Source organism: Heteronotia binoei, chromosome 13 (genome assembly GCF_032191835.1).
Source record: "Heteronotia binoei isolate CCM8104 ecotype False Entrance Well chromosome 13, APGP_CSIRO_Hbin_v1, whole genome shotgun sequence".
Lineage (NCBI taxonomy): Eukaryota > Metazoa > Chordata > Lepidosauria > Squamata > Gekkonidae > Heteronotia > Heteronotia binoei.
In genome coordinates this window covers 36,476,053-36,491,696 of record NC_083235.1, presented here as the reverse complement: position 1 = coordinate 36,491,696, position 15,644 = coordinate 36,476,053, and the positions used below count along the sequence as shown (strand labels likewise).

Here is a 15,644-nt window from a genome sequence, read left to right as displayed (position 1 = left end):
GTCTAGATACAGTTATTTTTAAAGTTTATGACCTCCCCAGATTAATCACACACAAAAGTTCAATTGCATGTGCAATCCCTAATGTCAGCATAACTACCCAAAAGGTCTTGTAGGAGGAATATCAAGAGATCAGAAAGAACTGTCAGCTGAAAGAACCAGTTCTTTGCTTTTGCTACTCTGGACTAAGCTACGCTTAAGTAGCCTACAATTTGTGTTCCAAAAAGATAGCTTTTGTGGCTTGAACTAAGTTTATTAAACAGACTGCCATATTTTCTAAATTTGTATACTCTATTTCTGCTAGTCTTGAGGAGGAGTAAATATGGGGCACTGAACCCACTCATCTCTTTTGAGATTTTATAGACAGTGACCCACATGGTTTCAAGTGTATCTTTGTAGTCATAAAAGCTAAAAACTTGCTGTCTTTAAAATGAAAATCAAGTTCAGAATACTAAAATTCTATTCCTTGTGTTCTTGTACAGAATGATTACAGAAGGCAGCCATATTTATAGATTTTTCTAGACATACCCCATAACAGGGGTGGCCAAACTGTGGCTTGGGAGCCACATGTGACTCTTTCACATGAAGTGTGGCTCTTGAAGCACCCATGGCCCCATCAGCCAGCTTGGACAAGGCATTTGTCTCTTTAAATCACTTCTGCAAGTCAAGCCAGCTGTCGGCTTGGAGAATGCATTTAAAGTTAAAATTGATTTCTTTCTACCTCTCCCTCTCTCTCACTCCATTTCCTTCCTTCCTTCCTTCCTTCCTTCCTTCCTTCCTTCCTTCCTTCCTTCCTTCCTTCCTTCCTTCCTTCCTTCCTTCCTTCCTTCCTTCCTTCCTTCCTTCCTTCCTTCCTTCCTTCCTTCCTTCCTTCCTTCCTTCCTTCCTTCCTTCCTTCCTTCCCTCCCTCCCTCCCTCCCTCCCTCCCTCCAACATCAGCTGTTTATTCTATATGGCTCTTACATTAAGCAAGTTTGACCACCCCTGCCCTATAATGTTCCAAATGAGGCTACTGAAATATGGATTTTTCCAAAATTATTTGTTGCATAGACGTGTTGCTGGGCTCCATATAATTTCATGGTTTATCTTTTTCCCATTCAGACGAAGTAAAAATTGATGAGGGGAGGTGAAATAATTTGAGTTCAGACTGATCTGTTTTCTAAAAAGAAAAGTCCAGTATTACGCTGCTAACCATATTTTTGTTATCTGTAAGGCAGAAGAATGTTATTGCTCCTCTATTAAGGAGGGCAGTGGTATCTACTGAGTTCTGACTCATATGATTATAAGGTGCTCCTAAAACCAAGATTTGCATTATTCATTTAGAGCACCATGTAGTTGTTGACTGAGTGCACATTTGGGGTCACAGTCCAACTAAGGACAAACTATATGTAATAGCAGAAGATCAGTGATTACACATTCTATGGTGGGGTGGCCAAACTGCAGCTTGGGAGCTACATGTGACTCTTTCACACATATTGTGTGGTTCTCTAAGCCCCCACCACCCTGTTGGCCAGCTTGGAGGAGGCATTTGTCTCTTTAAATTAAAGTAAAAGTTGCTTTATTTCCATTTTTCCTTCCTTCCTCCTTATGGCTCTCAAAAATCTGACATTTTACATGAAGCAAATTTAGTTGCCCCCGTCCCATGGTTTTTTAAAACATTGCTATCTGTTACCAGCAATTATGGAACCAAGTCTCAACTATTGAGGTGGGGTGGGGGAGAACACTTTCTACCTGTACCATTCTTCAACTTTACATATAGACATGGAGCTCAGAACTGCTGTATAGCTTTGGGCTTCTCATAGGCCAGATAGCTCCATGCATACAACTGGAGAAAAGAGTGAGCGCTAAACTTCCCTTCTCCCAAACCTTGCAACCCAAATATATCCCCAGCAATATTTCCTCTAAGCTGTGGAGTCTTGTGAGCAAAAATTCTACTTTGTAAGCTACTAGCATTAAAGTTGTGAGCTACTGCATAAATTAGTTTGCTCTAGGGCCATTTTTCCTGAGCTGAGACAAAAATGTGTGAGCTGGAGGCTAAAAAATTGTGAGCTACCTCACACTAACTCAGCTTAGAGGGAACACTGATCCGCACATATTACCCATTGAAGAGAGTAAATCCAGATCTGAAATTTCTTGACATCTTAGTATTTCAAAATAGATATATTGCTTGTGTATTGGGCCAACTTCTGATAAATATTCTGAAATTACCTAGAATGCTACCTCAGGCAGTTTGGAGTTGTTTTCTGCTATTTGAAAAATTCTGTGTAATTTGACATCTTACATTTTGTTTACTAAGCAATATGGATCTAGTTCTTTACCCTGTTTCCTGTTGTCGCATGTCTACTCTAATCATTTTTTAAAAGGATAAGAGAGCTTCTATTTCTGAGCTCTATCTTTTGTAGATCAGCTAGAATCCATCTCATTGACTTGTAAAGTAGTTTCTCAAGCACAGCTAATAGAAAAGATGTGTGAGCTTTGACTGAAATGTGCAAAAATAAAAGGATAGTGTAGCCACCAGACCAGGTTTTCTTACTGCAAATATGGAAGTGTCTCTCTGAGCTCAGAGCCCTGATTGTAGTGTTGGGTTGCTACAACTAAGGCTGTAGTCCTATGCATACTTAAGTTCCATTGATCATGATATGCTTACTTTCAAGGCAATGTGTAGTACCAGACTGGTAATCATATCTGTAGTCCACATTAGCATCTTTTGTGAAGCTTCTATTCTGCAGGTTTACCTTTCTCTTTTGCATGATTGTATTGCAGGAAGAAGAACAGAAGCCAGTAGACACTCCTATCAAAGAAGAAGTGCCTATGGAAAAATCATCAGAAGTGTAATTATCATTCCTAATGAGAGCAAGCTTTTGGTCAAAGATTACTGTGTTTGTATATCTGCCATCTGAATGCTACCTGTGCTCTGAAATATTGTCCGATTTATGAATATGAGCTAACTTCTTAGATATTGACATTGAAGAGGGAAACTCCAGATCTACAGCAAAATAGGTCAGGGAGTGTGAGAGATAATGCAGAGACTATATTTTGAATCATTACCACAAATTGAAATACTAGAAGGCTGGACACGGGATTGTGTTGTATGACTTTTTTCCTCTTGCAGCAGAATCTTCTTCTAGCACAATGAAATGAGCCTGGTGTGGGAAGAAGGCTCTGCTGTTAGCAAAATCATAGAATATAACCCTGTCCTCCTGAAAATTAAAATTTAACGTGGAATAGGCAACGTTGCTAGTTCTTTCATGCACAGGATATCTATTTTGCAGAGAACAGGCTAAATGCTATTCTTAACGCGAGTTTGAATGTTTGTTAATGCAGTTACTGCTTTTACCAAATATAGCTGTGTTATTTATAATAATGTGACCTGACAATTTCAGGGGCTATGTAAACTTACACATCCTTTAAAAAAATCAGTATTCCTGCATCAAAGTAACAAATTCTGCACCAGGAAAAAAAATCTTGTTTATGTAGCCTGTATAAATTACAGTAAGTGAACTCTCAGATTTTGAAAATTTTGTTCTTCTGCTGGTCATGGAGAAGAGGTAAGGAAGTATACAAGGCTCTTGAAATTCCATGAGTTAACACTGAAAATATTTTTCCTACCTCTTTTTCCTGTGAGTTGAGTGGTTATTGCTTGTACTCTGAAGCCTGCCTGCAATTTACAGAACTAGAAGCTCAACTCTTTTTTTTTTTAAGAAGTGCCATGCTTAATCTTAATTAGTGGGACTACTTAATGCAGTTGCATAAGATATACAGCCCTTTATCTCTGTCTCATGCGATACAGCAGTGTGAATCCTTTATCTTTTTCCTTAAGAAGTTAATATTATCACATTTCCTGCTGTCTCACCACTATATCATCTTTCTCACCATATGCTTTAAGCATGGAATCTCACCTTCACTGCTGATGAGCCTTCCAGAGTCTAAGAAAAACTGTTAGCACCACTTCAGCATTTACAAAGACAAAGCAAAAATACACAACTTGGTTTGCAGTGTTCATTCTACATCAAGGAACAAGCAAGTTGTAAAAAAAAAAATAGGGCCACCTGTGTCAACGGTATGCTTTAAAGACTGAGAGGAGCAAATTGCCCATTTGTTCTCAATGTCATTCATCAACTGAACATTTAAATGGGTGCACAGTCTGTTCCTGATCAAGCTATGTAGACATACACACTGGAATAAGCAGTCAAGTAGGGTAAGTTAGCAGTTCCTCTAACAATTGCCCTCAAAAAGGATCACTTAATATTTCTGGGGGGAAAGCATTAATTTAAAATAAAATATAGCATACAGGGTATTCAAATATCAGGGCGTTTATTAATGTTGCTTTTATACCCAGGAGATAGAATATAACTGAAATAAAGTCCAGCTCAACTTCAGGTCTTTTTCTGACTAAAACTTGCAACTCTGAGCCTTTGTTGAAGTTAGGCTTATAAAATAGCACAACCAGAATGTAAAAAAGCCAAATGGTTTACTTTTTGGAATAAAATGCTCTTAATATGAGAAGCATCCTGGTTTACTTTACCCTTTCTTGTATCTTTCCCATCAGCTAGGAAATTTGAGCATACTATTCTCTTTTATCTATTGTTGTGGATAGTTGCTGTAAGATTCCACTGTGTACTGAGTGGATAAAATCTGACTCCTCAATTTTTGTGAACAGGAGGGTATTGGTGAGAAATGCAGGTTCGGTGAACTATTTCTTAATTCCTTTAAGCCTAACTTAAGACTAATTTAAGTATGCAAGGGGAATGTATCCTTCCCAAATGTTAATAGCTTATATCTGTATACCAGTAATTCTTGCAGCTGGTATGTGCTATGAAATAGTAAGTATAGCTCCAGAAAAATTAATTATTAGTTCCAGTTGCACTCACATTACAGTAGAGACAAAAACATACTTAGGAAGATTATTGTTTTTTTCCCGCATGGATATAAGTAGAAGGATTACCTCTTGTTGAATGATGCTAGCAGCAAAACCTACTACCATTTTCAAACTCTGCTTTGCATCTTTTTACCTGAATCCAAGTAGTTGTAGACTGTGTTTGTATAATGTTTACCAAAAAGTATAGAATTAGCCCAAATCCTATTTTATGTAGTTGAAGTTTAAATTCGGAGGGTGAGATGACAAGAATGTTTGTGCAGTGTTTGCTCCTAGGCAGCAGGGGGTGCCCTTTCTCTGCATCACAAACTGCCAACAGTGCTGCAGGGGTAACAAGTCCCTGGTTCCTGTTCTGAATTGCTTCCTGTGAAAAAGTCATTAAACCATTACTACCTTTCAGGGCATAAAAATGAGAAAACTGTCCAGGAATCTTGAACAAAAGCCATCCATTTCTCTAAATGGGAGACCTTAATGAGTCAGGCTATGACCCACTGTTTTATGGGAGCTGTTTGGAGGAGGAGGATGCTGTTTCATTTAGCCTGGGAACTTCCGAACTTTGTATCTTCATCCTTTGTTTCTCTTGCAAGCCTAAAACCCTGTTTTCAGAGCATAAACTTTCAAGCACGCCCACTCCATTATATTTTTGTTCAGGCTGTTTATTGGCTCCCACTGCACATTGTTAAAGAAGTGTGTGTTTGAAATGGAGCAAGAGCTGACCTGGCCAAAAGTCAACCATAGCTCTCCTGTGTAGTACAACAGAGCAGCCCTTTTGTGAGCATGTGGTCATAAAGGAATAAAGAACCTTGGGGGCACACAACACAGGCATGGTGCTTCTGGTTAGGTTAGACTACTCAGTATGTAAGCAACAAGAGGTTTTTCCAGTTGTACTGGTGGGGTATGAGTGATTACATGCTGAATACAGCCTCATTTATTTAAGTGGCCCAGGGACATTCAAATGTTTGAATAACCAGAAGTTCAGATAAAAACCATCCAGCTTACATTGATTTGTGGGAGAGGCAGTGAATGTGGGGAGTGAAAGTTTGGACAACTGAAATTCTTAGATTCTTGATCAGTAATCTTCATCCTTTGTCAGTGCTCTGTTGTCTTCCCCTGCTTAGGAGTTGAATGACATCTGTTTTACTCAGAGTTTGAGATAATTTTATTCCTCTCAAAGCTGTGGAGATAATTGAGGATCAGGGAGAGACTAGAATGCAGGAGTCATCGCCATATAAAGAACCAAGTGAGAGAATAAGCTACTTGCTTGTTTTCTTGGTTATATCCATGATAACACCAGGGGTTGGAGTCCATTTTTGGTCAAGACCTTGTCTTTGCCAAGATACCGTGCTGCCACCCTTAAACTTTTGAGTTTTTTCTCTTGGATCCCATAATCTTTTTGAACTAGAATCCCACATGTATAAATATTACCTTCCAGAATTCATTGCCACTTTGGAATTGTTTAGGTTCAGCACATACCAGTACTTTCTCTCATCTTTGCTAAGCAGAATACTCGCCTACAGAATAATCATGTTTTGTGCTGCATTTTTAGATATGTTGAGCGATTTGGAGTCACACCTTTTTTAGGCACAAAAGGTTTTTTTTAAGTTTTTCCTTCCACTTTCAAATCTAAATTTATTTTAGAACATTTTGCTCTTAACATTTCCCATTACATGATTTGTGCTCTCTCTCTGTATTACACTTAGTAGTAAGTTCCTGTGTTTCTCTGAAAGTAATTATTTATAACCCAATTAAATATTTTAGGATAGTTCTTGGTTTTATATCTGATTTCTAATATGCTCACTAATTTTGTAGTACATCCTGTACACGTTAGCCTGTATCCAACCATGTAGTTCCAAAAACTTAAGGGATTTTTCTTCTTAAGGCTGGGTGGTGAGTTCTGCCAGTTTTGCTCCTTTGCTGCAACCCACTGAGTCTCCTCCCATTTTGTTCTGGTAGTTCTGTGGACTCCTAGGAATAACGCAGGGAGAAAAGTCCTTGGGGCTTGGGTATTGGTGGAAATGGCTAGTCCATCTTAGGAAAAGTTAAGTGGCTTTTAGGCCTCAGAATATGTGTTTGGATGCAGACCTCCAAAGCTGTGTGTGTTGCTGTCACGTTGCAACTGACTTATGGCAACCCAGCAAGGGGCTTTCAAGGCAAGTGAGAAGCAGAGGTGGTTTGTCATTGCCTTCCTCTGCAGAGCCTTCCTTAGTGGTCTCCCTTACAAGTACCGCTGCTTAGCGTCCGAGATCTGATGATATACTATCCTGTCCCCCTCCCAAGCTACCAAAGAAAAACCTACATCTTTCTCCTGGCATTTTCCAACATTTCTTTGATGTATTTTGATAAGTGATCTTAACAAGTAGAATATATTCTACTTGTTTTCTTTTGATGGTACAATGGCAAGAGGAACATCCAGATGAGATTCTCAGTACCCTTACTTGTTTAGGATCAGTTGAGTCTTTCAGCAAATAATCCTGGCTTGGCTACAGATGGGACATGAAGGAACTTCCAACTTTATCTATTGAAGGGGGAAATCACACCCAGTGTTTATTCCTTGTAACGTTGCTCTCACCATTAAACATTTATTGAGTTTGCAGAATTTTTAAAAATTTCAAAGTTTAAAAAAGTGGTAAGCTATATCAGATGGAATGGCAAGCTAAAACTACATGTGTGGTTCTGATCACTTTTGTTTGCCTTTTTTAGGGGCACAGAAAAGAAAGTGGTGAAAATTACTTCAGAAATTCCACAGATGGAGGTAAGCCTTCCTCTTGGCAATTTGACCCCTCATTTTAACCTTCCATAAGCTTAGCTTGTAGCCAAGGCTTGGGCAGCATTTCATAATGCGTTTGACTTAGTTTTCCAGTTTCTTATTGGTTGTTGGCCTTGCATTGCCAGGTTTTAATTTGAATATTGTAGTTGTGGATTTTTGAATATTGTAGTTGTGGATTTTTTATATCGCTTGAGTCTTGATCTCTTATCCTTTCTGTCTGCTCCGTGACCTCTGTTAGTATAGTTCCCTGTCTTAGTGCAACGCAACATTCATTTCTCCAACTCTGCAGTCGGTTGATGAATGTGGCTTGTGGTGTCTTTGTGTGAAAGGAGTTTTGTGCACAAGTTATGAGCTGTTACGTCCTGTATAGGTTTAAGTTTGGCTTTCCTGCAAAGGAGTGAAAGGAGCTGATGAGTTATGGGGAAATTTGGCACACACACCCTACCCCCCTTACAGTTGCTTGACTTTCTGTAATCCTTCATTTCCATTGCTTTGCATAACTAGTGAACCTGATGTGAAAACTGTCTCCCTGCTGTTAAACCGCCATCTCTAAAACTTAAACTGACTACAGCTAGGGATGGCTGATGTCACAGATTACAGATGATTGCTTCAGTGGGGCATGTAACCAGAAACAATAAATAGAAAAAAATATCTGAAATGGAGCTGGTGATGGAATGACGTCTTCCAAACTTTGTGGGAAGCCTTCATCAACAAATCATTAATTTTTTTTACAATGCTCTCTCTTTCTTTTCCTGCTTTCAGTTTACAGCTCTGCCAAGCTCCTTTCACGCTAAAAACTGTTGATGTTTTGTGAACCTCTATAATCAAAGAATGTAAATACCTTTCAATTGACGTATGAAGGCACCTGATGTATGATGACATTCCAAGAACACCAGGGTTTTATTCCCAGTTCGTCATTGATGATACTACACTTGAACTGCCTAAGGTCACATGAGGTGCAATTAGGTTACCTCCTGAGGTCAAATTTGCCTGCAGGAATTCATATTTTTCTATCCAGGAAAAAAACCTGACTCCTAGTCAAAATAAATTATGTAGACTGAATAAGTTTACTGATTGCAAGTTCATGAGTTAACATATTCATGAGCGACAGGGGTTATTAGTGTGCTGTCTTATAGACTATTTTCATTTGTTATCATAAGTATTCTGTAATCTTTAGAAGGGATTATCCATTCGGCGTTATCTTTCTTCACTTAAACATTTTGTTTCTCTGCTTCCTACATGTTTCATTCTGATATCTGTTTGCTAGAAGGAGGTCATTTCTGAATGTTTGCCTTTATACCAGAAATAAATCCAGCTTGAATAATGTATTCCATGCAAAATTACTGAATGAACTATACAGCCATTTTCATGAGACTCAGTACAAACACATGTCCTTGGGTTCATGCCAGTGTCCTGTGGAATGATTTCTGTTTTTATTTTTAAGAGAATTTTTCATTTTTTAAAGTTCTGTTCTCCCTGTATCCAAATCAGCTGTGAGCAGTTTGAGCTGACACTTGCTTCCTGCAGCTAGGAAGGAAAGTTAGTTGCTCACTTCATAGTTTTGCCAGGGCTGCTGCTCCTGTACCTTCTGGCCAGAGACTGTCCTTAGATGAAATCTATAACATTTTCTGCTTCTCGCTTGACATGCAAACCTTAGCCTCAGCAATGCATTTTTATTGTTAGTTTTTATAAGAAGCTGTTTCAGTGTACCTCATATCACCAAGTTAATTAATAATTGCTATCAGTTTCCTTCTATATTGAATATTAGGCAACTCTGTCTTCAAAATAAAATGCTGGAGTCAGTCTCATTGAAGAGAGAGTAGAACGTGTTTGAGGACCTGAAGAATAACAACAGATAGCTTGGATTAACTCTTGGACACTATCTGATGTAAAACAGCTATAAATTTTCCCTTCATTCTTGGCAAGTCAACATCTTCCCAGAAGAACTTGCTAATAGGCCAGATTTGCCCATATTAATTAGAGCATGGGATGGGATACTAGTTCTCCATATTTTGGCTGATGAGGATGCTTACATCGGAATAGTAGAGTAGTCATTAGAAACAAGTTACGTATTCTGTTCTTGCTGGGACATTTGGTCACACTGTTCTGCCTCCTCCCCTCCTCCGCTCCCCGTTTTGAGATTGCTCTTGCATTTTTGGTAACTTAGAGGCTAAATTAATGTGGCCTGGCTCATTCCTTGTGTGCAAAGCTGTGGTGGATGACAGAAGCCATTTGGGAAGAATAAGAAGCCCTATAGCAAGGAACCACAGGAAGCCTAGGATGGGAAGAGTAGACTTGATTTGTCAGCATGTTGTAATTGCCATTAGGATATTTCTTTATAGGACCAATATAAAGTAACTGTAAAAATAAGAGAAGCACCTAGTGTTGTATTATCTAATTATGTATGAGGCCAAATCAAGAATCCTATTTGAATAATACAACTTACGGTTCAGAACTGAATAACTTGTCGTACCATCCAAAGCAGACTTACACGCTTCTGAGTCCTTTGAAATCAGAGGGCTTAGAACAGAGGTGTTGAACGCATTTGTAACAAGGGCTGGATCTGACATAAATGTCACTTTGTTGGGCCTGGCCATGTGTACCATGTCACTTTGTTGGGCCAGGCCATGTGTACCAAAATATAACACAAGGTACTGGAGATATAAACTTTATAAAGGTGATTTCAGATGTCAAATGGCAATAACAGGTGAATGACAATAGTAGGCTTGATTGGATTAGGTGTGATTTGCAAAGAGGTAATAGACATGGAGATACCAGTGTGGTGATGAGACAAGAAACCTAGGACTCAGTTCCATCCAGGAGGATGCAAAAAATAAATGGACATAAGTCTTAACATTAGAAATCACAACATCCAGTTGCTGACCTAAGAGTAGCAATGTTCTTACAAAGGAATTTCAAAGGGAGATTAGAAAGAGAGGCTGCTGAATTGCAGTTAATAATGAAACTCAAGATAATTCATCCTCCTGGAATAAATTGAGAGTTAGCTTTCCTGTCTCATTACCAATATCCATCCATCCACCCTCCTTCTGAAGAAGTGTGCTCGCACATTAAAGCTTACACCTGGCATAAAATGTTGATCTTGAACCCACAATGAGTCTCTTTCCTCCCCCTCCCTTCTCAAAAGAACAGCCCCAGAGAAGGAATCAGAAGCTCTGTGTGTGAGAGAGAGAGACACACTCACACAGAGGCTTGTCATTATATCTCTCCCATAGAAAAAAGCCGCAGAGCGCTGTGTGTGTGAAAGAGGGAGGGAGGGAGGCAAGAGGCAAAAAGTAAAGAGCCACTGAAAGAGCTGAGGGGAATGTAAGCTACAGTGCAGCTGCGCTGGGAAAGGAAGCAGAAGGAAGTTGCTTGAGAGCCAGATTTGAGCCCTGTGTAGGCCAGATCCAGCCCACGGGCCAGATGTTTAACACCTCTGGCTTAGAAGGTGTACTCTTTCTCTTCAGTGCTTGCATCAAATTTGTGTTTGCTGATGTCTTTGTCTTTTACAATAGAGAATGCAGAAACGGGCAGAGAGATTCAATGTTCCTGTGAGTTTGGAGAGTAAGAAGGCTGCAAGAGCAGCTCGGTAAGTCTGAATTGCGATATCTGCTGCTTCCATCTACTGCATAGCACTGTAGGATGTACTGTTGGAAGTTTTGTTAAATTATATTGTAAGTAGGTAATGCAGCTTCACTGGAGGATCTGAGGAAGTACAGTTATGGGTAACAGCACAGGCACTTCGTTGTTTTGTGAAGATTTGAACAGAATGTAGTAGAACAATGTCCTGTTCCAGGTAGGAGACCATCCCTCCTCCACAGATGCCAAAATTAGAATAAAATTGCATATCAAAATTATGACTCTAATCCCTTTTAGAGCCAGTAGATATTACCATCCTTAAATTGAATCAGTTGTTTATTTAAATGTTGATATTATGTGTGTTTTCTCTATTGCCCTTCTCCTGGTATCCACGAGTACCACAGATGGTAGTGAAGTGAGTAAAATGGTAAAAAGGAAATGTGTAATCCAGAATGTTGTTTCTAGCCATTGCATTCCATGATTGTCATACTCCGTTAAGTATTTTGAGCCTCATAAGATTTGAGTTGTCATTACCAAAGGTAGAATGGCAAATAATTTACCACAAGGAAGTATTGTCCAGAATATACTTTATTGTAGTACTTGTGGTGTTTTATCATAGCAATTGTATTGTAAACAAGGCAGGGAATCCAGTTTCCTAATCTGATTCAAGGACCCCCAGCTACTCCCTGAATGTTTAGAAGGGTTATTCAGAATCCATAAGTTGTCATCAATATGTTTCCTACTTTTTATGATGTACTGGAATCTGTAGCTGAATTTTCACTTTTCTCCACAGGTTTGGTATACCTACAGCTCCCGCTAAAGGTATGTGTCAAACAGTTCCTTTGAAATAACCATTTGGGACATTATCAGACTTTTACACTGGTTACCTTGAGAAATGGGAACAGCGAATGAAAAGTTGCTTTTGTGACCTTTTGGGTTCTGTTAGCAATGTCTGTGTTCCCAGTGTGCTAACTCATTGGAAGTCTTGAGAATTGGCATTAATTGGCAGCAGGAGAATCACTCCTATGATTTAATTAACTCCTATGATTAATTTAATTAACCATGTACATTTTTAGCTTCTGCAACATTCCTTTGATGCAGATAAGTATGATCTTAGTCTGAAGATGAGGTGGGAAAACAGGATCTATAAATCAAGTTTTCTGTTGTCTGAACCCCTGGAAATCAAGCATCAGCATTGTTAAAAGTAGTCTCAAAGGAATCATCATACCAAGACAAGACTGCATTGAACAATTTAGCCTTATGATAAGATTATGTATGCTTAGAGATTTCCCCCCAAATGAAAATATTAGACACAATGTTGCAACAGATGTGTCATGTATATACATGCTGACTGAAGATTCCATTCCATCCCAGTGTTATAAAGTCTGCTGGACCTAGACGATAGGCCATGTCTGTGAGGCAGAACCTGCCATTTTAGTCTCTATTGTCACTCTGTAGTTTTAGATTTTATATATTTTAAATTGATCTTTTATTTTTTATTGTTGATTGTTTTTATGTTGTGAACCTGTCCTATGGAAAGGGTGGGCTAAAAATCGGATAAAATAAATAAATTCTAAAAATAGTTAGAATACTTTGCTGTAGGCTATAGAACAACTGTGGCTTGGGAGCCACATGTGAGTCTTTCATACATATTGTGTGGTCTTTGAAGCCCCCACTGCCCCATCAGCTGGCTTGGAGAAGGCATTTGTCTAAATCACATCGTCAAGCCAGCCAGTGGCTTGGAGGATGCATTTAAAGTTAAAGTTGCTTTCTTTTCCCCTCCCCCATCTATTTGCCTCCCTCCATCCTTCCACTGATGTTCATGTCTTGCAGCTCTCAAACAACTGACATTTTTTCTATGTGGCTCTTACATTAAACAAGTTTGGCCACCCTTGCTATAGAACATGCATGACTCCAGTGAAGTGACTGGCAGATGTTGCCCTTTCAGCAGTGCCATTCTTAAGGTTTGCATACAAATGACCTTCATGTAACAATATTTTTATGATTTGCACTATTAAAACTGATCATACGGACTTATTGAATCTTTGAGGTAGCAAGTTGCAAGGCTTCCCTCATTTCTCCTCTTGTAATTGGGGAGAAAAGAGTTAGGGATTGATTCCATGTTCATGAAAATAAATACTGTTGAAACCAAACATGAGAATCTATTTGCCTTCCTACTTCTCATCCTTTGTAATATGTGAATTTCACATGGAACAGAGGTGGCAGGATGACTCTTGACTGTTGTTTTATCTCCTGCATAGAGATCTGAAGGAGTTTTGCTTGTTTCAGGTATAATTTAAAATGTATTTTTTGTTTTAATTTCAGGTCTAGCTGCAGATAGTAAGACTACAGTAAGTAGTTTTGTCCTCCTCTTAGTTACTGTATTTGGTGTTGTTTTTTAAACTTTAATTCAGAAAGACTGATAAATTCCTTCCCCACTAAGATTGAAATTGATAGATCATAGCTATTGAGTGGTTATCTCAAAATTGGTGTTAAATATAGTGACAGGATACATTTTGTCTGATTATATATTTTTGTTGTATTGTACTTCGTCTTTTTACTTGTGCTTCCTTTGATGTATGAGAGAATATCAAACTAGATTCATGTTGCATACTCATTGTCTTTTTACCCCATTACTTAAAATGACATGTATTGCCTTGTCAAAGCTACAAATTCAGTAGTTCTAGTGCAAAGGTAGTAGATCGAAATATTGTGATTTCTCTTTCCCCTTTGTTCCCTATATTCAGTCTTCCACAAAATCATGTTGCTTCTTCCTCTGTGATGCTGCAAAATTCCACGTTTTCTTCTCTATCCACCCCAGCCTCAACAGTGGATCATATTCTTCTTGTCTCCTGCCTTAACTCCTACAACTAATTTAATCTTTCCTTGTCACATCTTAGTTGCTCCATTTCTCTCATTGTTTGGACGTCATGATGCCCCTCCTCAGACTACACTGTGGAATGTTCTTGTACAGGCAATGCCATGTTTGAAATAGTTCAAAAGAAGCTAGGGGAAAGTGTGAATTAAAATAATATTGGCCAAATCAGAACTGTGTCAATATATGAGCATTCTGTTACTACAACAGGTTTGCTCCCTGCTAGAATGGGCTCGCAGTTTTGGCAGTTGCTCTTGGAAGGGGGAGATTGTTAAAGAACTGTGAAAATGTTTGCCTCATTCAAAGTGATAACTGTCACTTTAAGCCATCTGCAGTGCTGTCATCCTCTTCCACCTTGGGCAAGCAATAGTGGAAGGATCTGGCGCCTAATATTGGGACAAAATGCAGGTCTTAACAGTAGCTGTGGCAGCACATACAAGGGGAGGGGGCATCCACAGAGATTGGCAGTTTGTCAAGGGGGGTTGCATTGTATATTAAATTTGCAGTGCAAATTGTCTGTTGTGTCCACTTAGAAAAAGGCAATTCATAGTGTGATGCCCAACAAGTTCCCTCCTTCTCACTATTGCCTTAATGTTTTAATATTATGTTGTGTCTTTAAAAACTACCCTGTTGTCAAGCAGAAAGGTGGCATATAACTAACTAAATAATTTTGAAGGTAGTTTTTCCCCCTAGAGAAATGCTGCTTTTTTAGAGGATTTCATAAGTCACCTTTTACTGAGAAAAAGACAAGTGAAAATTTGGTTCTAAAAGGAAATGCTGCTTAATCCTGAACATAATTATACAGAGCAGTTTATGCATGCTTCTAACACAGAATGAAATTTGGTGGAAGTGTTTTCTTTTATCTGATACTTGAGTTTCTTTTTGTTGTGTTAATTAGCTTACAGAATTGGGTGGTATGTACAACTTCTGCTATATTAGAAATACAAACTAGGTGATTTAAAATACATTAAATTTGGTTTGTTGGAAGCAAAGTACTAGCTGGGTTTGAATCAACAAATATGGTAATTCCATTTGTGTACTGATGAACATCAAAATTAAAGAATTGATCATTGTTCTCTGATGTCTGTTAAAACAAATAGTAGAAATCCTTAAAAAGTACTGTGAAGAATTTTTAAATGTGCCTTTGGATACCCCTTCAGCTCTGATTGGTGAGAGGATGCAGTCTTGACAGTTCACTGAAGGGAGAATCTTTTTCCAGGCTTATAGCAAAGTCATCCAAACAAATACTATTTCAGATGTCATAAATTTTTTTGCCAGAAATAAAGCTTTGTTCAGGTTTCCTTAATTGAAGACAAGTGGAATTTGTATTAAACTGCTTCCTATGACTTTTATAGGTAAATATAGACAAATTAAAGGAAAGGGCTCAACGATTTGGCTTGAATGTCTCTGCAATCTCCAAAAAGGTAAGGTTTCAGGGCAAGTGCTACTATGGCAAATGAGTAGATATTGGAGGAATTGTTGCAGATATACCAAATTTTACCATTCTTTTTGTTTTCTCTTAATTATTTTGATGAAAATTTTTGGTAGGT

At 38.5% G+C, this 15,644-nt stretch overlaps 1 protein-coding gene across 3 annotated transcripts in view; it reads left to right on the top strand.

Moving 5' to 3' along the window:
- SARNP (SAP domain containing ribonucleoprotein) overlaps positions 1–15,644 on the top strand; it is an 86,932-nt gene that overhangs the window by 11,734 nt on the left and 59,554 nt on the right. For 2 of the 3 annotated variants that reach the window (XM_060253148.1, XM_060253147.1), the window contains exons 4-9: positions 2,761–2,828; positions 7,574–7,625; positions 11,156–11,229; positions 12,013–12,041; positions 13,545–13,570; positions 15,450–15,518. In XM_060253148.1, coding sequence (XP_060109131.1) covers positions 2,761–2,828; positions 7,574–7,625; positions 11,156–11,229; positions 12,013–12,041; positions 13,545–13,570; positions 15,450–15,518 — 318 coding nt within the window. The remainder of the gene's footprint in view (positions 1–2,760; positions 2,829–7,573; positions 7,626–11,155; positions 11,230–12,012; positions 12,042–13,544; positions 13,571–15,449; positions 15,519–15,644) is intronic. The other variant, XM_060253149.1, reaches the window with a different exon arrangement.